Source organism: Sminthopsis crassicaudata, chromosome X (genome assembly GCF_048593235.1).
Source record: "Sminthopsis crassicaudata isolate SCR6 chromosome X, ASM4859323v1, whole genome shotgun sequence".
Classification (NCBI taxonomy): domain Eukaryota; kingdom Metazoa; phylum Chordata; class Mammalia; order Dasyuromorphia; family Dasyuridae; genus Sminthopsis; species Sminthopsis crassicaudata.
The window spans coordinates 33577650-33604690 of record NC_133623.1 but is presented as its reverse complement, the minus strand read 5'-3'; the positions used below and the strand labels follow the sequence as shown (position 1 = coordinate 33604690).

At 38.5% G+C, this 27041-nt stretch overlaps 1 protein-coding gene across 5 annotated transcripts in view; it reads left to right on the top strand.

Moving 5' to 3' along the window:
• AFF2 (ALF transcription elongation factor 2) overlaps positions 1-27041 on the top strand; it is a 524775-nt gene that overhangs the window by 133698 nt on the left and 364036 nt on the right. Inside the window, exon 1 of one of the 5 annotated variants that reach the window (XM_074278092.1) lies at positions 25888-26170. The exons of 1 other annotated variant lie outside the window; for it this stretch is intronic. In XM_074278092.1, the coding sequence (XP_074134193.1) occupies positions 25965-26170 (206 nt within the window). In that variant the 5' untranslated portion in view covers positions 25888-25964. Of the gene's footprint in view, positions 1-25887; positions 26171-27041 lie in introns of those variants that run through there. 3 more of the 5 variants (XM_074278094.1, XM_074278088.1, XM_074278089.1) reach the window with 3 other exon arrangements.

Here is a 27041-nt window from a genome sequence, read left to right as displayed (position 1 = left end):
AGTCGACAGTTCTGTACAGAGATATTTAGTATAGAAACCTATAGGTGACATCAAACCTAGTTCTTCAGGAACTGGATATGGGCCTTTCAAGTCACCTTTGATTTGATCTAGAGAAGTAAGACCAGATTTTAGAGAGAACGCTTCTACTAACTTTTTATATGGAGGGAAATGGAGTCCTAGGGAGGGGAAATGTCTTGCCCAAAATAAAATATGTGAACCTGGTCTGAAAGCCACCCTTCGGGATTGCTTTGTCAAGCTTCTTCCCATTGCACTTCTTGGGTGGCGATTTGTGTCGCTAAACAATGGCTAAATCATGTCCTGTTGTCAATTGACATTTTGGGCCTTTTCATTATTTTGTTTTGGATCTCTGTCATATTCAAAGTTGGGCTCACTGACCTTGAGATCCACAGAATATCTCTAATGAAGGACAAACCTTCTAGGATAGAAGAATCATCAAAATGTGCTATTCTCACTTGAATCAGTCAACTAGCATTTACTAAGTGCAGGTACAACAACTGAAGAAAATAAAAAGACAGAGTCAAAAGTCTTTCCTTTCAGAGAGCTTATGGTTTACCTCAGGTTGCCACAAGTGTATGCAGAATTAACCTAAAACAATATAAGATTGTTAAGGGAGGAAATAGTAGTGGCAAAAGCCAAGGAAGTGATGGGAGGGATAATTGAGAAAAGACATTTTGAAGATGGTAAAAGAATTCTGAAGGCTGGAGGGGGAAAGGAGTTTATTTTAAGCATGTGTGTAACCACTGAAAAGGCAGAGACGTGGAGTGTTGTATGTGAGGAACAAGAGAACTGCTGTAGTTGGATTGTAGAATGTAGGAAAGGGCCAAAAATTTACTAAGGCTGCAAAGGTACTTTTGAGGTGGGTTGCAAAGCACTTTAAAAGGCAAACAAAAGAATGTCTGGTTTAGGAAGCTTGAAGTCATTGGATTTCACTGAGTAAGGGGGCTGGCCGGGTCATATCTATTGGGAAAATGACTTTGACAGCTCTGAGGAGGATGGATTAGAAAGAAGAAAGACCTAGAGAAGAGAGACAAATTAGAAAGCTATTAGAGTAATCTAGGTAACAGGTGATAAGAGATTGAATCAAGACAGTGCTGTAAGTGGTGACAAAAAGACAGTTGTAAGAGATAAAGAGGAGGTAAAACTGACAGGATTGGGTCACGGATTATACTGAATATAGAAAGTGAGAGAAAATGAGAAGCTGAGAATAACCTGAGGCTATTAATCTGGACCATCAGGATAGTGTACCTGAAATAAATAGGAAAGTTTGAATAAAGGGGACATTTGATGAATCTTTTTATGGATGTATTGAGTTTTAGGTGTCTATGGAACATCCAGTTGGAAATATCCAATGAGTAATTAGTGATGTAGGACTGGAGAGAGACTAGGGTTAGAATTCATACATTTGACATGCATTAGCATAGAGATGGTAATTGAACTCATGGGAACTGACGTTACCAAGTGAGAGTGAACAGAAAAAATACAAGTAGACCTGGGACATATTCTTGGGGTATACCCACCATTAGAGAGCTTGATATGGATGAAGATCCATCATAGAAGACTGAATAAGAGTGAACAGCCAGGTTGGAGAATAACCACAGGGACCAAGTGAAGAGGGAGTATCCAGGAGGAAGATCAGACAACAGTAATCAACTCTTTCTTAGAGATAAAGATGAATGATGAAGTTGAGGATTTGTTTTATGAAATAGCTATCATGGCTTAGTGCTGAACCATTCCCACTGGCTTGTTCCATTTTGCTTTAGGCCGACAGACTACATTTGCTGGGTGTTAAAAAACATATCATAAAGTTTTTTCAATAGCCCAGAGCTCCTCTGTTGATAGAATCTGTGACCTGGGTCTCACTCATGTCATATGCCACCAACTGAGATCCTAAAGAATGATATGTCATTGGCAAGCCTTGAGATAAAAACCACTTTTTTTTCTCCCTTGGGTCTTTCCATTTACCAGGAGTAAGTTAAATGGGTCTCCTTTTTCCCTCCCCACCCTCCTCCTCAAAAAACCTCCAAACCAAACAAAAAACTCAAAATCCTTGGACCATCTCCTGCAAATTTGAAGGCAAACTTTCTCTCCCCAAACAGTGTAATTTGGAACTTTATGTTGTGCTGCAATATTTGAAATTTATCCTTAGACAGCCTCAGCAGGAGAGGTCAAGCAGTCGGCACAATGAGAGCCATTGCCACATATTTAGGAAAATGTGCTGCAGGAGCAGATGGCATTTTAGATCCTCTACTGCATTCATATGAGATAACTCTGTCAATCCTCCAGACCAGCAAGTTCCTGTAGTAAAAACAAGTGGCTGGGACATTTTGTGTACACATTTCATGGTTTTTATTATAATGGTGTTTCTACGTGCTGAATGAAGAGTCCTCCAAATATGCTCCTTAAAGAGAATTTTTTGATAGTTGGAGTTGGCAGAGTAAATCTCAACTATGGGGAAAAGTTTTGTCAATGTAACCTTGTATTAGTAAGTTGACAGTGGTGTTTTTACCCTAATTTTTAGTACAAATCTTTTATTGATGGTCTTTTAAAAATATTTACTTTCTCTTCCCTAATACCTCTCCCTCTACTAAAAAATCTCTCAGCATTGTAATACAGAAGTATAGTTAAACAAAATGAATCAATTCATTGGCCATGTCTGATAACATCTGCCTCCTCCTGCATCTTTAATCCATCACTATGCCACCAGGAAGAGGAGCCTGCTTCCCCATTGGCCATCTAAAATCTTTAATGTATGTTGAATTGACCAGATTTGTTGTTCACTCTTTTCCTTGACATTGTTGTGGTCATTGTGGACATTTTTTCAGGTTTGGCTCAGTTTGCTCTCATCCTCAGCTCATGCAAATCTCTTCGTGTTTCTCAGAATTCATCTTGTCGCCAATTTTGAATGGTGTGAAAATATCCACTCCAATCCCAGTTTCTTTAGTCATTTCTGCAGTGAGAAGGTATTTCACTTCTTGGTGATCACAAAAATACCACCATGAATATTCCTCCATTCTTTCCATCTCTACTGCTTGCAGCCCTTTTACAATGTCCACGTTCAAAGGATCATAAGTGAAGGCTAAAAGGAAGTTTCTAGGCTTTTATAATCCAACCTCCTCATTATCGGGGTAAATAAAATGATACCAAGAGAAGTCACAGAATCTGTGAGTAGCAGAATCAGAATTTAAAGCCTCGTTCTCTGGTTCAAAATCTGATTTTCTGACTATACAACCAATTCACTTTGGGATCGCTACAGTTTTGAGGAACTTCTTGCATTGACCTTTAAGCATATCAGGGTATTTTCAAATTTTTAGTGGAGTTTTACGTCTCAAACTACACTAAGACTTCTGGGACAATCTGTATCCTACCTCCCAGTGATTCTTACACATTATTCTGACCTTTGATCCTCTGGGACCACAGAATGAGGCTTCAGATATTTTAGGACGGTGATTGTATTGTCCCTAAGTTTTCTCATGATCAGGCTAGTCACCCTTGTTTCCTTTAACAATTCCTTCCAGAAAAAAGGCATTATATGTTTGATAGGCATGAAAAGCATCATGGTATAATGGCAGCCAGGAAGACCTGGGTTCAAACCCTGCCTCTGACATATACTTACTGTGTGGCTTCAGGAAGGCTGATAAGCTTGTGAGTGAGCCAGGGCTCTTGGATGTTTTTTGCTGATTTTTTTTCTCCTTCACTGCCATCACACATGAAGAGAAGGCACTTCTCAAGGCCATCCTACATGGTCAGGTGGTCATACCATCTCACCTTCTCCAGCAGATTTCCTTTGCTATCGTCTTCATTCTTTCAGTTATCTTCAATCTCTCCCTGTCTACTAAGAGCTTTTATCCTGCTTATAGATATGCTTATTTCTTCAACCATCCTCAAAAAACTCCCCTCACTTGATCCCTCCATCCTTGCTAACTCTCCTCCTATATCTCTTCCACCTTTTCTGGCTATCTAAGATCATTTCCTCTACTTCCTTTCCTCTCACTCCTTTCTGAACTCCACAGTTTAGATTATATCCATATCATCAGCAATGAATGATCTCATAATTGCTGAGTTGAATGATCTTTTCTCAGTCTTCTCTGCAGCCTTTGACACTGTTGATCTCCCTCTTCTCCTTGATACTCACTTTTTTCTAGGTTTATGTGACACTGTTCCTTTCTGGTTCTCCTCCTACCTATCTGACTGATATTTTTCAGTGTCCTTTATTGGATTTTCAGGTGACACTCAATAACCATGGGTTTATACCCTGTTGCCCAAGAGGTAAATGTTTAATAATGAATTCTCTGAAAAAAATACCTATGGCATTCTCTTTTGTTTAATCTTCAATATCTTCCCATCACTTTCTTAAATCAAGACAGCCAACAAAACAATAAATCAAGTCCTGATTGGTAGAATTTGCAGATTTCCATTGTTGAATCTCACACATACAATTAATTTGTTTTTTTTTACAAGCCAGGAATCTATCCTAGTTCCTCTTCTCCTCTTCCTCTATGCTATTACAACTGGTGATCTCATCAGCTCTCATGGAATCAGTTATTATCTCTGTGAGATGACTCTCAGATTTGTTTGTCTCTCCCTAATCTCTCCCCCAACTTCCAGTTTCCCATATCCAGCTGCATAATGAACATTTCAGACAAAAATGTCTTGAAACATCTTAAACTCAACATGTTGAAAAGTGAACTCATTACCTATTCCCTCAAACTTTATCCTTTCCCTGTCTTCCCTGTTACTCTTCAAGGTACCACCATCCTCCCAAGCCTTCTTTCTCTCTCATTCCAATCATTTAATTGCTTGCCAAGTCTTGTCTTTTCTCTCTTGACCATATTTCTTTTATATGCCCCCTTTTCTCTTCTGACATTGCCAGCATTCTGATACAGGTCATCATTGCCTCATACTTGTACTGTTGCAGTAACCTGCTGGTTGGAGTCTCCCTTCCTTGAGTCTCTCTCCATTCTATCCCATGCTCTGCTGAGCTGACAAAGTGATTTTCCTAAAGCTCAGGTCTGGTTGTGTCTCCTACCCCTCAGTCAGTCAAAATCTCTGGCTCCCTATTGCTTCCAGGAACAAATATAAAATGCTTTTTGGTTTAAAAATCTCTTCATCTTATCACTGGTCTGCATGTTCCTCATATGTTATTCATCCCCATGTTCTCTACTATTCTGTGGCAATGACCTCTGTGCTGCTTTTTCTGTAGGATATTCCATATCCAGATCCCAAGCCTGTTTACTAGCAACCTCCAGCGTTTCCTGGCTTCCTTCAGGTTTCAGCTCAAGTCTCACCCTTCTGCAAGTAGTTTTTTCCAAGCTATCCTTTAAAGCTACAACTTTTTTTCTCCACCAGTTGTTGTTATCCATATCTTATCTGCATGCAGCTATTTTCCTCTTGTTCTCCCTATCAGAGTGTGAGCTCCTGAAGAGCAAGCCCTGTCTTTTGTCTATCTCTGTATCCCCTGTACTCAACACACTCTCTGCCTATTAAATGGACACTTAATAAATACTGGTTTACTGACTCATATTGCTGGCCTGTATTGATACAGGGAATTTCCTTTCTAAGGAGTCTCCCATAGCAGTGAAATCACTGCTCCAATCTTAACCTTCTCTCTGTGTGTATGAAAGGAGGGGTTTTGTTGTTGTTGTTGCTCTGTTTTTTGTAGTATCCAATTCTTTGTGATCCCAAATACAATTTCTTTTTTAGCAGAGACTCTGGCGTGGTTGCCTTTTTATTCTCCAGCCCACTTTACAGATGAGGAAACTGAGACAAATAGGGTAAAGTGACTTGCATAGGGTCACACAGACACATTCTAGTAAGTGTATGAGACTGGATTTGGACTCAATTCTTCCTGACTCCAGACCTGGTGCTCTATCTACCACAGCACCACCTAACTGTCCCATGATGGAATTAGAGCAGGGTTAAAGCTCAAACTCCCTGCATGTTACTCTTAGACAAGAACTTCAAGGCATTTTTTTTTCAAGGAAACATAATCTGAGCTAAGCAAGTATAAATACTGCTGGGATTTACTCAGCATATACCAATTGTCCCTCTTAATTCTCTTATGGTTTCCTGATCATTTTACCTGCCAAATACAGAGTTAAGATTTTGGCTTCTTAGCCATCTGTGTTTGTGAGTGTGGTGGAGCCAGAGTGCCAGGCTTGGCTTCAAACTCTGTCGTTAAGCCTCAGTTTCCTCTTCTGTAATAAACAGAAATATATGTAGTAATTATCTTACAGAGTTGTTAGGACTGAAATTATATATCTAGAATGCCCAGAACTAAATATAATATTCCAGATGGGAGCCAATATTAAATTCAATTCACATTGAACTTTTGTTAAGCAAATACCTTGCTATATGATGTATTCTTTAGAAAATCTTTCTCTGAAATACATAAATATGTTTTACATGACGGTACATATGTAACCCATATCAAAGTGCTTGCCTTCTCAGTGAGAAAGAGAGATAGGATAAAGAAGTCAGGAGAGAATTTGGACCCGAAAATTAAAAAAAAAAGTTTAATTTTTTTTTTTATATCTAATTGGATAACTAAAAAAAATTTTTTAAAGAAGATGTTTCTCTATTTTTCTTCTCTCTTTTAAAACTGTTTTACATGTCCAAAATAATAGGTTTTTCCCATTGTATAACTTGAGAATATAACTTCCCACTGTATAACTTAAGTATGGGATGTCTTTCTCATTGGTATTATTTCAACCAAATTCACAATTTTTTTCTCCTGAATTAAAATTCTACTTTACTGGAAAGTGGGTTTTTTTTCCCTGTCATATAAGAATCACTCCATTTCTGTTCTGTTCATTTCATTTTCTGTATCATATTTTACATTTTCCTGAATTTTCAATGAAGTCCGATATTTTGAATTTGACAAAATCTTCTTTGCTAAAAATGAGTGCACATCCAAAGCCTTCCAGACTCATCTGATGCCCAAGATTTCCCATTTCCCATGAGAAAAGGACATTGATAATCTGGAGAACTTCCCAAGAAGGGTAAACAAGACAGTGAAGGAGCTGAGTACACGTCATATAATGATTGGTTAAAGAAACTGACAGCCTGGGGAAGGGAAGAACTGAAGGTGATATGATATATGATATTTGAGTAAAAGTATTTGAAGGGCCATCCTGTGGAAAAGGGAGTGGTCTTGTTCTGTTGGCTCCAAAGTTAGAACCTGAAGTAGTGTGTGGTGGTGACAAAGATGCAGATTTGGACTTGATGTCTGGAAAAGTGTCTTCGCTATTGGAGATGTCCTTAAGTGGAAAGAGCTGCTCTGGGAGGTAATGGCATCCTCTTCCATCGATGGCCTAAAGGAAAGGCTCAGTGACCTGCCATGCTAGATATAGGGGGCATTCCTTTTAGTTCTTGGTTTGCCCTCAATTTCCAATGAGTTTCCTTCTAGCTCTGACTGTGATGCTTTGAAATGTGTGAAAATGTGAATAGGCTGATTCCCAGTGAGCCCTCACTTTAGAGGAAGAACTGAAAGTCAGGTTCAGTGTTACTTGTTCACTCTAGGAGGCCTTTCACTAGGCCAGGAGAAAAAAAAACATTCATTTTTAAGGCTGCCAGTTATACCAAATGAAAAGTAATTCCAGCTATTTGGATGGCACCCAAAACATTTTTAATAGCAAAAGTGTGTAAAAAAACATAGAAACTTGGGATCCATGGTAATTATTTTAAGAGATCATCTGTGCAGAGAGCAAATCCATAGGAATGGTTTAAGCAGGACAGTAGTGAATGTTCTTTGCTAAACATTTAAACCAACTTTTTTGTGTTTCTGTGTTTTTGAAATGACAGAGTGGAGATGAGTGCCTTTAATTCCTGCTACCTCCAGTGACACACTATACCTAGTGCCAATCTTCCTTTCCTTGCTTCCCCTCCTCTCCACTATCCCATCAACATTGATCTCTGCTAATGAGCTCCCCCATTAATGGTTTCTTGTTAGCATTTCCTCTAAATGAGCTCAGTTAGCAAGCAAGGAGGGTTACCAATCTCCTCTGACTTGAAAGGGGAGGTTTAGATAACCTTAGACTGGGGTTGGAGGAGCAGTCCCCCCCCTTCCAGGAAATAAATAGTAGTTCAGTGAATGTTATCCTAGTTCCTTCCCTGTGTGGTATTAGGATCTGGGACAAAGAGGAAAATGTTAAACTAAAATTTCTCTTAATCTCATTTTTTTAAAAGCCCACTCAATCCAATGATGCTTCTGTGCCTCTAGAAAAAGGTGAAATTTCTTTGTCCTCAAAGAGTGTTGAAGTTGAGAGCCCTGTCTAGCCAGCTAGGAATTCCATCTCTTTTCATGAGGTAAAGGCAGCCTGGAGCTCAGAGTTGCATGTTATTCTATCATATTATTAGGTGAATACCTTTTTTTCATGGCTGCCTGCTAGTGTAACTAATTAAGAGCCATTCTCATTAATTACATTGATCAGGATCATAAAATAATTTCAAATTGCTGAACATGATCAGCGGGAGTAAAATGGCTTCACTTTAATCCCTTAATGATTTTTCACGATTAATCAAACAACATATATGTAGTTATTTGATCCATTTCCCCTCTTCTTCTTGCAACTGGAACTCAAGGCAATTACTGTAGACAGAAAGTTGATACAAACAGAACTCCATTTCCTGTAGTACCTAATTAAGCAATAAGGCCCAGTGGGGTGAGGGGGTATATGCCCATCATGAGATAATCACCCCCCTGAGGAGTTACAAAACAAAAAGTACAGTTGAGTACCTCTGATCCCTCAGGCTCTTGATTAGCCAGGATATCTACATATTCCACAGTTGCCTTATTGCAAATGGGGAAATCCTTTCAGTTTTAAATTAAGGAGAAAAAAAAAAAAAAAAAAAAGATGGCTTTGATCCTCGGGAATAGCTCAGTACTGTATAAATGCTTAATGCATGCTTGTTAAGTGAATGAATGATGCTATTAATTTCAGAAATAAAATCAATCCAGTCTTCACAAACAGAAACATGCAATTGTCTAGGGGAGAATCTCTGAGCTACCTCATAGCCTTGAAATGACATAGCTCTTCATCCTTTTCTTCCATCTTCCCAGAAACACCATCTCCTGCCCTTCCACCACCCCTCTCCCTCAATTTTCATACCAAGTAGTAGCAGCTTCTAAACAACAAAGCTGGAAGAGATAGTAAACTTTTCTTGGGGGTGGGAGATAGAAAGAGCCGCCTTCAAAGTTAGTGAGCGTTGTATAATGCTTTCTAGAATAGAAATCGGGACTACCTGGTTTTTGGGCTTGTTTGTTATATTAACTAAACATTCAGGTGCTAGCAAGTCAAATCGCCTTTCTGATCCACATGGTCCATGTCTTGAAAATATATATATGGTGATTATAGAGCCCCTGTCTCCAAGAATGAATATGTACAAAGTACTGTGTACATATCTGCTGTTTTGAGTGGTAGTGATGATGATAATTAGTGACAATGCTATAGTTCTTCTAAGTACAGACATGGTGAGGGATAGAGTACAGTTTCCTAAATGGACTTTCTCACTAGGTTAAAAAATGACCAATTAACTAGGTTATGTATTGTGTCTGGGGGGAAAAAAAAAAGCTCACATCAACCACAGTGCTTTGTTGTTGATTTTTTTTTTTTTTATGAATTGCACATTTGAAACAGGCTTCACTAGTTTTGCTTTTTGGATTTTTGGGTTATCAACCCATTTTTCCCAGGTTTGCCTTGGAAAAACCTCCCCTTTGAGGTTTTCTATGCCATGGGCTTTCTGAAGGAAATGTTGCCGTGTACTTATTGTGACCCTGCTAAATGAAGATGGATTATGGCATGCATGCTATATTACTGACTTTATGGCATGCAGAAATTTACAACTGAGAGTAGCCCTTTGCATAAAAGCATCTTTCTTAGCCTGTGGTGTTTTTTTTTTTAAACGTTGCTTTGATAACAGGGTGACAAATTGTGAAGAATCTTTGCAATAAATATTAGCTGCTAGACTCAGGGATATTCCTTCAACTGTCAGCAAGCACTGTGTGTGGGTGCGTGTGTGTGTGTGTGTGTGTGTGTGTGTGTGTTTTAAAGCACAATCTCACCCTGACCTTGCTTAGCATTCATTCCTCACTGTTGCCATTCCCCCGATCAAATCAGGCAACTTTGTTTGACGTAGGTATACTTGGCATGTACTTCTAGGCCATGTGGAAACACTTTTTGGTCAAGGTTAGGAACAAGTAAGATTTAGTTCAGAAACAAAATAAGTCTAAGAGATAGGTGATGTTTAGAATTTTGCAACATTGGATTCCTATAAGAACTGTGTGATCACAATTTACCTTGGCTTTCTTGAACTGGGAAGCCTTTTTATTATGTGTTAAGAACAGGAAATATTGGTTATTTAACTTAAGTAGAATGCTTTAAGTGGGGATGTAAAGTGGCTTTTAAAATGTCAAATAGGGAGGAATGGAGATGCAAGGTAGCTATTTTAAAATGTTGAGGGTTTTTTTTTTTTTTTGGGGGGGAAATCTGACATTTCAAGCTGAAATCACATTCAGGCTTCAAGCTTGACCTGTTTGAGGAATATGAGGATTAAAATAAGAAATGAGGAATAAAAACATTCTTCTCGGTAATTATCAAAGTGTACATGGGTTTCTGTTGCCATTTTGGATTTTTATAAGCACTCAATAATTTTGCCTGTAGTCACCACCAAAATTTAAAATTTCTTTGAACCTAATGAATTGAAATGATGAAAAACCACAGTGGAAAATGGAAATCAGAATTCTGCTATTCACAAAACTGCCTCTGTTTGCTATTTTTTCCTTTCTGCATTAAGTCAGAACTAATCCATAGGAATCTTTGCACCTGTAAATGGCCAGGGGTGTACCTGTTTTGCTGCCAAGCTTGACCTTGCTCATCAGCCATGACAAAATCTTCTGTAATATTCTGGAGACACCATGGCACCTCGTAGAGATAGCATACTTGGTGACGGTTGAAGTTCCATTTCTGAACTTATCATTGGCTCATAAAAGCAGTGCAAAGCTTGACTGGACAGATGGAAAGAGCTGGTTTAAGAAGGGCTCAGAAAAAGGCATTGCTACTCAGCTGGCCTAAATCCACTAATCTGATGTTATTATTAGCGATAAGGAACAGTAGTCAGGATAAAATCTCATTCTCTGCAAATATCATTTAAATAGGACTCTGATATTTTCCGGTCAAGTAGACAGGCTTTAGTCAAATAGTGAGTACTTTATTTGTAAATGCTGGAAAGAAAAGCTTTACTTCAGCAAGTTCTTAGGATGTCGGCTTACAAGGATTGATTAATTGCCTGGCCATGGCAGCCGCTGCTTTTATTAAAAGTGCAGCTTCTCATACTCAAAGATATCAGTTGGAGGAAATGTTCATTGACGACTCACCTTTTTTTGTTTTTAACAAGGGAGAGAGCTGTCTCTTCCACAGCTCTAAACTAAGACTCCTAGAGATACTCCATTTAATGGCCTGTCTGATGGGGGATCAGAGAAGATGCTTGGCTAGTAAACCAAAGACTCTCACTTAGAGTGCTTTTGGGAACTTTCAGATTTGTTCTCTAGACAATACCCAATCGAAAGAACTTACTAAACAAGTTGTCTGCCCAGGTTGCATGTACCTTCGGAATCTAATGTTTATTGTGCAACAAGAAAATGATATTCACACACATGTATTGTATCTAGACTATATTGTAACACATGTAAAATGTATGGGATTGCCTGTCATCGGGGGGGAGGGAATAGAGGGAGGGGGGGATAATTTGGAAAAATGAATACAAGGGATAATATCATAAAATATATATATAATAAAAAATTATTAATAAAAAAAATAGCTTCCATGTCCCTCTTGTCCATGGTATAAATGTGCACAGTTCCTCAAACTGATCTTCCTAAAACTTGACACCCCTCCAGGCCTCTCACTACTCTGGTTGCTCTCCTCAGGATATTCTCCAGCTTATCACAATCTTTCCCAAAAGGCAGCATCCAGAATGAAACATATCCTAGATAGAGCATGTGACCAGGACAAAGTACAAGGTGAGGAATCTCTTGTCCTCAAATGAGTTGAGAAGTGATATAGTTTGCTCAAAATTCATGATCAGTTTAGTCACTTTTGTTTTCATGATTTCAAACTGATTTCTAGATGAGTTGAAGCAACTGATCACTCTACCATGAGGATATCAGTAGGCCAGTCTTCCCACACAGTCTTTACAACATTTACAATTTTGTTCTTTTCAATTAACTTTTGTTTATTGTTCATTTCATTATCTTTATCAAACCAGTGAGGATGAGGTAAAATTCCAGAATGGTTCTAATGGGCATTTTTTTATTATTTATAATTTCAAACATCTTAACTCTACTTCTGGGTATCTTCTATTCTTGCTCTTAGTTTGTTCCTCTGGAGCTAAACAAAACTATTACAAACACAGTTTGATCAGCACTGAGGGAAAAAGAACTCTCTCTCCCTGTTCCAGTCATTAGGCTTGTCAAAATCAATGTGGTTACAACCCAGCCATTGTAGGCCCAACATTTATTGTCAAATGAATAAGTAATATTCATGTGTTTTTCATAATTTCTCATGATAATACTCAATTGCCTACTTAAAAGGTCACAATTCTAAAGGACTAACAGGAAAATGTGTAAAGAAGAAAATATAAGCTCTGAAATATGTGGGAGAACTTAAGTAGAGAGTTGTTAAAATATTGTCTATATTTCCTGTTACTTATCTAAGTCAAGATGATGTAGATTTCTCAGTTTTCTCATGGTGGAACAAATGAAAATTGTGCAGTAATCATCAGAACAAAGAGGAATAGGGAATGATTCCAATACTGGTTCCCATTGTTATTGTGCTTTAATATTGATCAAAGCCTTTCCATAGATCTTCAGGGTAGGTACTGTTATAATATTCATTTTACAGATAAGGAAACAGAGGACCCCAGTGGTTTAATGACTTACTCAGAATTGCATAATGATTAGGGAATAAGCCAGGCAGGGAATATTCACATCCAGACCCTCTTGGCTCCAATTCCTTTGCTGGCTCAGCTTCTCCCTTCCCCTTCCCCCTCCGCTTCCAGTGAAGCTTGTCCTCAAGTTAGTTGGCTTTGTCGTTGGCGGTTTTCTCCACTAGTACCTTGGCCTTCGGTTCCAGAAGATTCTCCTTGCCTTTAAGGAGGCTCTTTCTAGTGACACAAGCCCTCTGAATGAACACCTCTAGGGGCTTGTTCTCCCTTTTTTCAAGCCCCATTTGGTTCTTAAGTTCTATCCACTCTTACTCTTAGAACTTGTGGCTTGCATCCCAAGGTAAGCTTTCCTTTTTCTCCTGGTGATAATTGGCAGTCTAGAACTAAAACGTTTCCTTATTTGGAAAAAATATAGGAAACCATAGAAGTTGTCATTGGAAGGGATCATCTAGTTCAAGCCCCTCACTTTATCAAGGAAAAATATGAAACTGGGAGGGGATGTGACTAACCCATAGTCATATAAGTAGGAAGCACAGGATCTGGGGCCTAAATATAGGTCTTCTGACACCAAATCCAGGGTTCTTTTCCCTCTGTCACATTTCCTGCTACAGAAATAAGCCCTATAAGTGTGTTATGTTATTCTTGGTTTGTGTACTTGGTAATCAAAGCTGCGGTTTGCTTTCTGCAGAGAAAATCCAATCTGCAGAAAGAGCAAACACCCAAACCAATAGGAGTTGGTCAATCCTCTTGGCATTTTTCAAGCATAGCTTGGGCGTTAAGGCATCTGCTATTTGCCATGGTGTGTTCTTGAAATGTGAAAATCTCCAGCTAGCTAGTCAACTATTACCATAAGTGTGTTGTGATTTGATGAAGTTTGTTTTTTGAAAGGCAACACATGCATTGCTGCATTTAGATCTGTGCATATGTTCTTGGTTTGGGGCCTAACTTGAGCTGACCTGGCGCTTGTTTATTCTATGTCGTTCTCAGTGCCTTTCAGACATGTCTGCAGTTTTGTTAGAGCAATGGTAGTATTGTGGTGTGCTCTAGCAATTGGAAAAGCTTTTCAAAAAGAAAAGAAATGGATTTGGTAACCTCTTTGGATTTCTGTTTTTTACTTGTAACACAATTCTAAAAATACTTCCCTTTCACCACTTTTTATATGTTATAGGCATTTGTGAACCCTTTCCCATAAATTTCTTTAGAGTTCTTGGTGGGGGTCAGGTATTAGATGAAACTGAGTTGCACCATTCCTTGTATAATGCCGGTCTGGAAAATTGGCGCTTGTTAGAAGGAAAATTTCCTCACAATTAGTGCTGTCCTGAAGTGCAAGGGCTTTTTAAAGAAGCAGTGAGTCCCTCATTATTGAGCGTTTTATAGCAGAGACTGAAAGATCGCTAGTTATAGATGTTGTAGACAAGATGATGGATATTTTGGATCGGGGTTACATGAGCTGGTATCAATGAATTCTTTGGTTCTGTCATTTCCATTGCTTTCTCTCCTTTCCAGTTGCCAATTCCATAATTTAGGCCCTTATCATTTTATGCCCAGACTCAATGCAATATTTTTCTCATTAGTCTTTCTTCTCTACCTTCTATCTGATCCATGCTGCACATCATTGTCACTCTGATCTTCACAAAATAATGTTTGGATCGTGTCACTCCCTTGACCTAAACCATTTGGCAATTTCTGAGCAATCAAAGAGCATTTCCTAGCATTCAAGACCATAGCCACTTGGACTTCACCCTTTCCTGCCTCATTTCTCACTGATTACCTTTGCAAACCCTGCAATACATTGATCTAGTAATCATCTCCTATTGATAATTTACCTATTCCCAACTTATCAATGCCATCGTCCTATCTTAGTGTCATATCATTACCCCCTTCCTATGTGAATTTTTCAGCACCCTTCTTAAGTCTCACCTCTCCCATGAAGTATTTCCTGACCCTGGTGAAACAGAAATCTTGTCTTATCAAGAGCTCTTTCAGCATTTACTATTTATAGCCCTCAGTGGGTACTTATACTGTCTATGAGTGAGTTGATAAATTCTTGTTTCTTTGAGAATCAGTACTTGTATTTTGTTGGATGGCTTGCAGTTTTTACCATTTTAGAGTTGTTTAGCAAAATGTCTGTGGGTTGATTTTAATGCTTAAGTATATAAGGATGAGGGATAATAAATATTGGCATGTATGGGGATGCAGGGCAGTTACCTAGAGAAACAATACAACAACATGGTGAATAGAAAGGCAACTTTGGAATTTAGGGAGCCCTGAGTTCTAAGTAAGTCATTTAATAATTTGAGTCTGTTTCTTTATGTGTAAAGTAAAGATGGGGAGCAGCATGGTATATAATGCAGTAGGAGAGAATCACTTCTGAGTCAGGAAGGCCTAATTTTTTCATGAATATTAGAATGGACTGCATAGAATCAATGTCTTCATAAGATTACTACTAATATTAGAATATCCAAAAGTGAAAAAAAATAGAAGAAAGCATAGATTATCTTGTATCATAAATAACTGACCTGGAAATATAGATAAAGCAGAGAAAATTCAAAACTCATTTGTTCTTTCTAGAAACTATGATTCTAAAATCTGTTCTGGATGCCTTATTAGAACATGATTGAAAACTGCTCAAATTTATTAGAAGAAAACAAAGTGACAATAGCATTTATCAGTCACTTCTAAATCAAAATTCCATTGACTATCAGAGCTAAAATCTAGAGCTTCCAGGCATAAGAAAAAATCCTAAAACCACAAAGAAGGAATTCAAGTATGGAGAAACCATGGTCAATGTATCCCACAAGATTGATTTAATATAAATAAGAATACTCTTTGAATATGATACTCCAAAAGGCAAAAGAAAAAGGCTCATGCCTAAGACTGCTTTACCCTCAAAAACAGAATATATCCCTATAGGGAGGAAGTTGACTTTTAATGGGATAGAAAGTTTTCAAGTATTACTGATGAAAGGCTAAGAACAAAGTAGAAATTTTGTATTGCAAACACTGAAATCTAGAGAAACATAGGAAAATCAATGCCCATTAAAACGAGTTAAATGATGATGAAATGCTTACATTCTTATAGGGAGAGAAGAAGCAAGTGTCCTTTCAGAATCCTAATGAATTCAGGGGTCACAGATGGAATTAATAGACAGAGAGAACGGGGATGACTTTGTTCTTTTTCCTTTTCTCACTAGCCATATGAGTTTTATTTTCATAAAGTATATCAAGTTACTGACTTGATTTATCTTTTTGAAATAATCCTACTAGGAAACAAAAAAAAGAAAAATCAATTTACTGAACATGTCACAATAATCCAGAACAAATAAAAGTAACTTCTTTTTCATAGGGCCACCTTTTTCACGGATATGGAAGTCCATTTCATCCAATGGACTTTGGGAATATCATAATGTTTAGTGAGAGTATTTAAATATATCTTGGAGCCCTTTGCCATCTATGGTTTTTGGAAATTTTAATCGATATTCTTTCTTTTTGCCTCATCTCTTGCACCTTCTCAAAGATAATATATGCTAGCTTCTGCCTATCTAGCCCTTTTTCTTCTCATTCTTTGTGCTTGATTTAAGATTTGCTCCACACCTTTGCAATTTCGTTCTTCTTCTTCTCCTTCTGCTTCATAAAGCCCCGTTCTGGCCCACTTGAGTGTCAGAGAATCTCTCTGGATCTCTTTTTATCTGGCTTCCATGGCAATGTCCTCTTTGGCCACAGATATGGTGCCTTCCAACATGACTGGATTGCTTCTGTTTGGATAGTCTGAGGAGAGGGAATAAAATGGAAAGAAATGAACCATATAGGTGTGTGGTGTGGGAGAGCTTGTAGAACTTAACATTTCCATTGAGGTATGCATAAAGAGAAGGGGACACAAAAATGGAAAGAAGGTTGAGGGGGGAGTAGACATTACGTCAACTTTACTCAAACAGGACAGAGGGGTTAAACACATACAAATATAGGAGTTTAAGGGGAAGGGCAACTCTGAAGAGATAATAGTAATGAGTAAAAACAAACCTTCACCTCAGAGGATGGATTGTAAATGGAGGATTAAAAGGGAAAATAATTCAGAACCAGTGATTTGAGTCTGGACTAGTATAAGAGTAAAGATTAAACAGTGTGGAATGAGTATCCATTTTATTCATTTAGATCACTAATGTTGACCACATTTCTCTTTCATCACCTTCTATATAAATGTTAGAGGGTGGGGAGCAAAGAAAGGGGAAAAATATAAGATGATATGATGTAGGGAAATTCACAATTATCATTTATAACCAGAAACATGAAAATGATGAACTAGTTCATAAAATAGAAGATAGCATAGGGTATCAGAAAGCAGAATGCAACAATATCTTTTTTACAAGAAACAAAATTGAAACATAGATTCAGAGAATAATGAAAATTAGAGCAGATTTTACTGAATTTAAGCAAAGCCTATAATCTTAATCTCAGACAAGGCAATACTTAAAAAATATAGATATGTTTAAAAGACATAAGCAAAAAAGTATTATTATTATGCTTAAAGGCATAGAGACAATGAAATAATATTGATATTTTTCTATATGCATAGAATGGCATATAATCTAAGCAAAGAAAGAAAAGTTCATTGCATTTCAAGGAGAAACAGACTGTGTAAGCCCATAATAGTTGTAGATTTTAACATACCCCTTTCAAACTTAGGCAATTATAATGAAAGGATAAACAAGAATGAAGTGAAGAAAACCTCTCTGTTCTTGACTAGGATAAAGTTAAGCGCTTTGGTGGTTGCTACATAGGAAGGAGAGAAATATGAATGTGTGTATGGGGGGGGGGCGCAATGCATGCGTGCATTCATGTATACTCAATCTTGCATGTGTCTCTACATATTTATTGTGTAAATTCAGCTTTACATGGCAACTTTGTAAAAATTATGTCCTGGGTCATAAAAGCGACCTAAATAAATGCAGAAAAATAGAAAGTATGCAAACTTTCCTGATTCCCAAGGCATTAATAATGAGAATTAGTAAATATTTTTGGAAGAAAGAATAAAAATTAATTTGAAACAAAATAATTTAATATTAAGGTATTGGTAACAAAATGAGATCATAGAAATAATAGATGACTTTGGTGAAGAAAACAAAATTTCATACTACAGAGTGCATGATGCAGGCAAAGTATTTCTCAGGAGAAAAATTTTATATCTAAATGCTTTCATCAATGACAGACAGCAAAAACAGATCACTTCATAGGGCATGCAACTAAGAAAACTAGAATAGCAAAACATTTTAAAATCCCAACTAAACAAAAAAGTATATAGATCCTTAAAAATCAAATAACATAATAATAGAATTGTAAGTTAAAAATTAAATTGATAAAACTTGGAGATTTAAAAAAATAGCAAAATGGACAAAGTGTTAGCTAACCTAATCTTCTAGAAAGAAAGAACAAAATTAACAACATACAGATAAAAAAGAATTCATAAGAAATTAAGAAGAAACAAAGATTTTCAGAAGCTATTTTACATAACTATGCCAGCAAAATTAATGAGTTAAAATAAATTAATATGCATAAAATATAAAATACTCAAATAGTATAAAAATAAAGAAGTTTTAAAAACGTAACTCCAGAAAAAGAAATTTATGCAGTCATAAATGAGATTTTTAAGGAAAAGGAAAAACCTCGGGATAAGATAGATTATATTAAACTTTTAAAGCACAATTCCATTATTGTGTCATCTATTTACAAAATAGAAAAAAGAAAAAGATGGGAACCCTGCAAACTCTTTTTATGATTATGTATTATATTAAGATAACTATTGTCATGATCCCTAAATATGAAAGATAAAGCAGAACAATATCTTTAATATTAATGCCATAAATTTTGATTATAATATTAGCAGAGAGGCTAAAAAAGGCAATGTGTCAAAAAAGATTATATAGTGTGACCAGATTAGATTTATACTAGGAATGAAAGATTGGTTCAATATTAAAATATATATATAAACCATATTAATATAAAGATAAATTTATACGGTTTTATCAGTTGACACAGAAAAAAGCTTTTGACAAATACAGCACCAATTACTGTTGAAAATATTAAAAATCAGAAGAATGAATTGATCTTTAATATGATAAATAATAATTAAAAGCAAGAGCCAACATTATCTGTAGTAGAAAATTGCTAGAGGATATTCCAGTAAAATCTGTTATTAAGCAAGAAGGTCCATTATCAACCCTCTTATTTGACATATTTATAGAAAAGCTTGTTATAGCTATAGGAGGGGAAAAGAAATTGAGGGAATAAGTGTAGACAAAGAGGAAATGAAATGATCACTTTTTGCACATGCTATGATAACCTACTTAGAGAACTCTAGAGATTCAACTAAAATGAATTAGACAATAACTTTAGCAAAGTATCAAGTTAATAAACCAACTCATGCTGATCATCAGCCTTCTTGTGTGTTCTGAATGCAAGAAAAAATCTAGCAGCATTAACTACAGCATGTATAAAGAATGTTTTTAGTTCTCTTATCAAGGTACACATAAGACTTACTTGAATAAAACTACAAAATGTTCCTTATGTAAATAAAGACAGATCTAAATAATTAGAGCAATGTTAATTACTCATGTTTGGACAATGACAATATAATTAAAATGAAAATCTTAAAAATTAATTAACTTATTCGGTGTGATAGCAAATTACCAAAGGGCTAATTTATAGAGGTAGAAAAAAACAGTAACAAAATTCATTTTGGGTAGCACATGTCAAAGAATCTTGAAAATTAATGAAAAAAGTGGCTTGTCAACACTAGATTTCAAACTATAATACAAAACAGCAATCATTAAAAAAAACTATTTAGAACTGTATTTAAAAAATAGAAAAGTTTATCAGTTAAATGGATTAGGAACAAAACAGAGAAGTCAGCAAGATAGCATGATGTTTGATAAACCTGAAGAGCACAATCACTGGAGAAAGGACTGACTATTCAACAAATATTATTGGAAAAATTTGGAAAGCACTGTAGTAAAAAAAAATTATATTTAGATCAGCATCCTATACAATATACCATTATAATGTCTATATGTATATATGGCTTAGAAAAATTTATGTGATGATCAGATCAGAAGATCAATAGGAGATTTTCATAATTATGAATAAAGAATTATTGATCTGAAAAGTGATTGAAAGAATTGGAGGAAATAATATGATCAATTTTCCGTATGGAAAATGGAAAGTTTTATACTCAAAGAAATCACTACTTTTAAAATGAGAAAAATAATTAATTGGGGAAAATCTTTGAAGCATATTTTTCTAATAAAAGTCTGTTATTCACAATATCTCCCTGGCAGAGAAATGGTTAAAGGGTATGAAGAGACAGTTCTCCAAAGGGAAAAAAGATCGGAAAAGATGTGGAAAAAGTCTCCAGATCATTAAAGATAAAAAAGATAAAAGAAATGCAAAGTAAATAATCCTTAATTTCTACCTTATATACCTAGCAAAGATGACAAAAATAGAAAATTACATTTATTGTAGAGATTATAGGAGGATTGGCAAGCTAATGAATTGTTGATGTGTTCTGACTGTTTTGGAAAGCAATTTAGAACTATGCCCAAGAGTCTCTAAACTCTGCATCCCCTTTGACCCAATGATGCCATCGCCAAGCTTATATCCTTGATACATCTAAGAAAGAAGGAAAGAACCGATATGCAATACAATGTTTATAGCTTTTTTGGTGGTAGCTAGGAACCAGAAACTAAAGGATATATGATTTTAATGGGATTTCATCATGTCATAAGGCTGGAAAAGTACAGATTTAGAGAAACATCTAAAGACCTGTATATGAATTGATGCAGTGATGTAGACAGAGCTAGGAAAATGATTTATACCTAAGTACAACATGGTAAAGTAAAACACCTATGAATCACTATGAGCTACGATCAATGTAATAATCAATTAGGACTCCAGAACAACAACTATCGCCATGTTTCCCTACTCTTGGCAGAAGAGCTGGTAGACTAGTGGTGCAGAATGAGGTAGATATTTTCAGACATGTATATGTGGCTTTGTTTTGCTTGATTTAGCTAATTTATTTTAGACATGTGGGAGGAGGATTGAGGGACTTGGTGGGGTGTTGAGGGATAATATTAAGTAAGCAAACAGGAAATACCAAATTAAAAAAAAAAATCAAGTTATGTGCGGTCGAGATTTAGAGTATCATGTAAAATCTTCTTTATCTGATCTTTTATGTGTAAGCGCTCATCATTTTTGGTGCTTGTCAAGGTCAGAATAACAATTTTTAATTTAAAAAAGCAAACAAAAAGAAGCCCTTGCTTTTGTTGGGAAAGAATAGATTTCTAGGGAAAGCTTTTGTGACGCTTTGCATAGCTCACTTCAAATGTGGAAGGAGAACCTGCTTTCCTGAGGCAAATGAACAAGGGCTCATTTTTTGAGTTGAGTGTACATTCTTCCCCCCCCCCCACCTCCCACATTGTTGGTTATGTTGCCAAAAGAGAACGAAACAGGAAGCCTTCTTAGGTCTGATTTCACGGAAAATGTCAAATAGACACCATGTTAACACAGAAGATGACAACTAGACGGATGATATATTTGCCGTGTAAAAGAAACCTGGTGGGGTAGACTATCAACAAAACAATCCCCAAGAGTGGTGCTGTGTCTGAGGATCTCAACTTCTTTAAAATTTTATTTGCACATGTATTATTCTCTAGGTGCAAACATCATTTGAGTTAAAGCAGGATAAGCTGTGAATGCATCAACATCCTAGACAGTTGAGTTTCTGCTTGATAACAGAAGAAAACGGATATATAAACAAACAGTGTTGCAAATTCTAAGGCCGGTGGAGGTGCCTTGGTAAGGAAGGCCATCTAGGAGCGGTGCTTTGAGATCAACCCTTGGCATCAGCCATGGCAAGGGAAGGCTGGAAGAGGGGGCATCTTCCCCTGAGGTTCCTAAACAAGCACTATAGATGTGACAAAGCCTTCTTTTGAAGGCCCCACAATGACCACATCCTAGGTTTGAAGAATGTCTTTCACTCCGTTGCTAAATTGGAGAGGCACTTAGCAAGCTGCTCAGCATTCCTGCTGAAGAAGCATTTTTGTCTCCATTAAGGCCTGTCCACACTTCGCCTCTCCCAGTATATTAGGACTCGGAAAACAGAAGTGTGAATTCAGCCTTTCACTTATCATCGCAGCCCCCCACTTATCAGCCAGTCCTTCATTTGGAAGCTCAAGTGGCCTTTTGTGCTGGCCATTAGCCAATTGCAGGTGCAAAATCTTGCAGGCACCCAAAGGGAGGCCTTGGTGGGAAGCGTCTTAAAAAATGGATCCCTTGTTGCCGTCAGGGATGCAGGATTTGTGAGGGGAGATGTGGAGAGAATATAAAATAAATTCAAATGGAACCAGATGCTCTCCTAGCAAAGAATTGCCTGATCTGGGGAAAATGAATATGAAATTGAATGCCTAAGGCTTGACCTTATTTGACAAGGCGAAAGAGACCCCTCTGCCCTAAGCTTTTTTTACTAGAGAAAAACATAATGGGCAACGGGGACTGAGCCATGCACGAGTGGAGGAAAAGCTTCACCATCTGCCCGGGCAGGATAAATGACAGTGCTTCCGTGGCCCTGGCATTGGGAGGAACTGTTGGATCAAAGCTAGAACTTCTTTCTGGAAAGTGAATTTTTCCTTTCTGCATTCCTTTAAACCGAAAGTCTAGCTAGGGTCGAAAAGTGGCCGGTGCGAGGTGATTTGGACTCGATGATTTGGACCCGATGATTTGGACCCCCTCCGCAATAGCCATTACAGCTTGCCTTTCTGGAGCTGCATGCTTTACGGTCCGGGAGGTGGGGGCTGCAGATGTATTACTCCCTTTTCTAGATAATGAAACGGACAGTGATAAATAAGAAAATCCTGCCAATCAATGGGAAAATGGCATTTGAGTTGGGGGGGGGGGAATCTGTGTGCAACTTTAGAGGAGCCCAGCTGTGGCGGCGTAAAGGAGCGTGAACCTGAACTGGAATTTGGGGAGGGGGGAGGGGCTGGCCTCTGTAAATGGCTTTCTTCCATCCTAGCTCATGCGGAGCCAGAGAGGAAACCCAACTCCGCGCTTTGCAGCGGGAGCTCTGTCTTGGCGTCCTTGCTGAATCCAGTGGGAGGAGGCGAAGGAAGGAAAGCAGCTCAACTTTGCTCCCGGAGCCCGAAGGGACTCTCAGCCTGCTGGAGTGACAACGGCGAAGCCTCCTTAGTTTTCATGTCATTGCAAATCCCCTCTACCTGGCAGGACTGGAGAGCCGTCAGCTCGCGGGCTCTGCATCATCCAGTGACTCACTCAGGCTGACTTCTGCTTTTCCTCCACCGTCTTTGTTGCTCTTAGTCTGTCAGGCAAACACACTGAAACACAACCCCCCCCCCCACACACACACACACCCCAGAGATCCCGCGGAGGACAGAGGGAAGATGAGCCCTGCTTTATTCTTGTGAGTGATTTTCTCTGCACACCCCCACCCCTGCCGGGAGTCCCCTTCCTTTATTCCCCAGACACAGGTCCCTTTCATTGCGCTGGTTTAATTGGACAGCCATCTCAGGGTTTGACACTTCTTTTGAGCAGTTCCAAATGTTCCGTGGTCATTTCTTGCAGAAATGTTTGATCAGAACAGCGCCTTGCCTTTGCCACCCAGTGCAGCTCTGAGCTGCCTCCCTTCACCAACACTTGGCACACACAAGGGGACAAGGGGACACTGGGGAAGAAAAGAGTCTCAATTGGAGATTTCACCTTCGCCAGGGTGGGGGGAGTGGCCTAGGAAGGCAGATAGGCTGCACGATTGACATTGGAAGCCCGCTACTTGTTGTTCTTATTGTGAATTCTTGGGGTTCTCGCTCCCCACCAATGCCTTGTGTGGAGGAAGTGGCTGGGCAGTTAAGGGTTTGGGGAAGTGAACGTTTGTCCCCTTTCGATGGGCATTTTGGAAGGCTGGAAGTCGGGTCGGACGCGTGGAAGCATGATCTCTGCTTTGTTTCATAATTCCCATAAAAGAATGACCACGTGGGGCAGGAGCAGTTCACTTTTCTCCACCTCTTTTCTATTTGTGCCATTCGGGGCGTCTAAGGGGAAAAAAGCCTAATATTAGGAAGAGATATATTTATTCTACTCGTGAGTAAAATGTTAGATGCTCTTGGCTTGACTGTCTGTGAATCATGATGTCTTTCCTCCCATGAAGGATAAATATGGCATTCATTCCAACCCATTTAGCCCATTATTCCTTTGTGTATAAAATAGGCCCAATTAAGACATTCTTTTGTTAATTTCTGCATTCTATGTATGGCTAGAAAGAGTTTAAAAATATCCATCGCAGCAAATGTCTTTGAATGCCTCTTGCATACTGAACATACCATTCACTCCCTCCCCCTCCCCAATATTCACACTTAATAATGGAGTTTGTATTTTGGCCTTAGAACAGGTATAGGGACGGATCTTCCCACTGACCCATATTCAGATCAAAGTGTCTGGAAATATCAGTTTGTTTGACAAATGTTTTCCATTTTCACCCAGATGTTTGGCACTGTATAAGTCTAGCTTAAGAGTATTTTTTTTCCTCTTCATGTGATGATTCATTCACAGTTGTCAAGGTATACCCCAAGAGAGGGGTTGAAATGTTGACATTTTTCTTCGAGTAAAAAACCCAACAAAACAAAACAGATAAAAAAAAAGAAAAGAAACTGCCTTATGCTTCCTCCCAGTAATTATGCTTAAGTGAACTTCCAGGATGTGCTTAAGAAACTCCATGGAATTTCACTGGTGCATTCGGCAGTGTTTCCTTGGGTCCCCCATCCTTTTTGTATTCTTTTGGGAGGCTTGCCATATACTTGTCCTTTTTATAGCGAAACGGGGAATCAAAGTAACAAGGACACAGTTTAGCAGAGTGGAGACAAAAGGGAAAGCATTTTCAGAGACCGTAGAGGAGAATTGGACTTTAATTCACTGTTATCTTATGCTTCCTCCTTATAAAATGTTTATTGTGTACCTCTGGAAGATGAAATTGGCATCGTTGTCTGTGCAAACTAGCAATCCCCCAAGATGCTGTAACAGTTATTAGAAAGCTCCAGTAGCTCTAGCAAGGTTGCTCTGAATGACATTACAAGGCTTTCTATTTAAAATTGTTGCTTGCTGTGACAGAATGAACATAGAAGACATTTGTGACATGAGTGAAACACAGTGAGACATAAACAGTATTGTGGATGGGTGATCCTTTCCCAGTACTCACTATCATTTAGCTATATTACGTGGCTGATCCTTTGAGAAGACGACAAAATTCATTCTTTTGAGGAAGAAATCGCTTTCTCCTTTAATATCTTACTTAGGCAGAATTGAACTGTATATTTTCTATTCAGTTTCAATAGTTTCTATTCAGCACAAGTGGAAGAGTGTGTGTGTGTGTGTGTGTGTGTGTGTGTGTGTGTGTGTGTGTTCAGTTTCCAAATGAGATAGTATATCTTAAGTGCTCTGTACATTTTGAGTTAGTAGGAGGATGATTAGTAATCGAATAGCATATGCTCTTAGGACAACGATAGGTTCTGCTTTCCTATCAGACAACTTTAAGTCTTGTAGGGCCAGTAAGTTGAATTTTGAAAATTGTCTGTATTTGCCTTTTATTTCATTCACTTAACCAAAACAAACCAAAAAAGGAGCACTGAGAAGATACTGGGTGGAGGCTGCTTTTATTTGGGGTTAATTCCTTTGGTTCCGAGTTCTGGGTTCTCTGACTGAGCTTTGGGCCCCCTTCTGGACCATATCCCACCGGGGAGCTCGCCAGGAGGGCTTTTCTGCTGAAATCCAAGCTTCAGTGTGAGCCTTGGCCCTAGCTTGCCCCCTCCTCCCTGGCTCCTCATTGGTCAGCCGGCTGTGCTGGAGGTGGCTGATTGACAGCATGCAGGAATTCCCCCCAGTATAAATATAGCCCGGTGCAGTTACAGACTTCTCCAGACCCCCGGGGCTGAGGACTTTCCGTCAGGAATGTCCGCAGACTGCTCAGAGGAAGGAAGGCAGTTTCCTTTCCTCCATCTACTCCACTATAGCTTTGGAGGAGATCTCTTAGTAGACCTGGCTAAAATCTCTCAGGGTTTGGAAGGTTTCCCTGGCAGTTCCACAGCCTACTCAGGACACCTGAGTTTTCCTAAGATGTTTGAGTTGCTGAACACAGCTGATGAGATTGATGACAGGTGAGTACTGAAAGATGTGTGCATGTGTGTGTGTGTGTGTGTGTGTGTGTGTGTGTGTGTGTGTGGTGGAGGTGTTTGCATGGGGAGGGAGAGGGAGAGGGTGGCTGTGGCATTAGAAAATGTTTTGGGCAAGGACTAAAAAGTATGTTTTAGGTGCATTTTGGGAGGTCGTGTCAGGGCCCCCTGGAACCATATTTTGTATTAAACCAGTAGCAAATAGCATAAGTGGAAGATTTTGTGTGTGTGTGTGTGTGTGTGTGTGTGTGTGTGTGTGAGAGAGAGAGAGAGAGAGAGAGAGAGAGAGAGAGAGAGAGAGAGAGAGAGAGAGAGAGAGAGAGAGAGAGAATATTTTATATTTAATTTCTAATGTCATTCCTCTAGTATTGATACTTAGTATGACCATACAAAATGGGAACAGGGGAAAAGAAAGAGAGGCTGAACTACCTAAAAGGTGGCTAGATAATAAGCCAGTGAGTATTGAAACTCTTTATGATGCTTATGGATGTGCCCGGCCAAGGTGCTCCCGAAGCCAGCTGCCTGAGAAAGCTGCCTTAGCATATCCCAGCCCACCGGAGCCTGTGCCCTGCAGACAATTAGATGAAGGGGCAAATAAATCCCTATCTAAACTGTCAGATCGGCCCTCCTCCCTTCCCCCAGTGTGGCTCAGTGATTTCCCCAGCCCCCAGGCCTGCTGTTAGCACTCTCCTCGTTCCCTGCGGGGCTGGGGTAGGTTTCCAGTTTGGGACTGCCTTTTGGAGCTTTACCAAACTCTTGTTAGGAAGAGTCCCAGAGAATTTCGTGGAAGTGCTGAGAAAGAAATCCTTATCGAAGTGATCGTCGTTGTCTTCCCCCCGCGGATCATTTTGTGTTG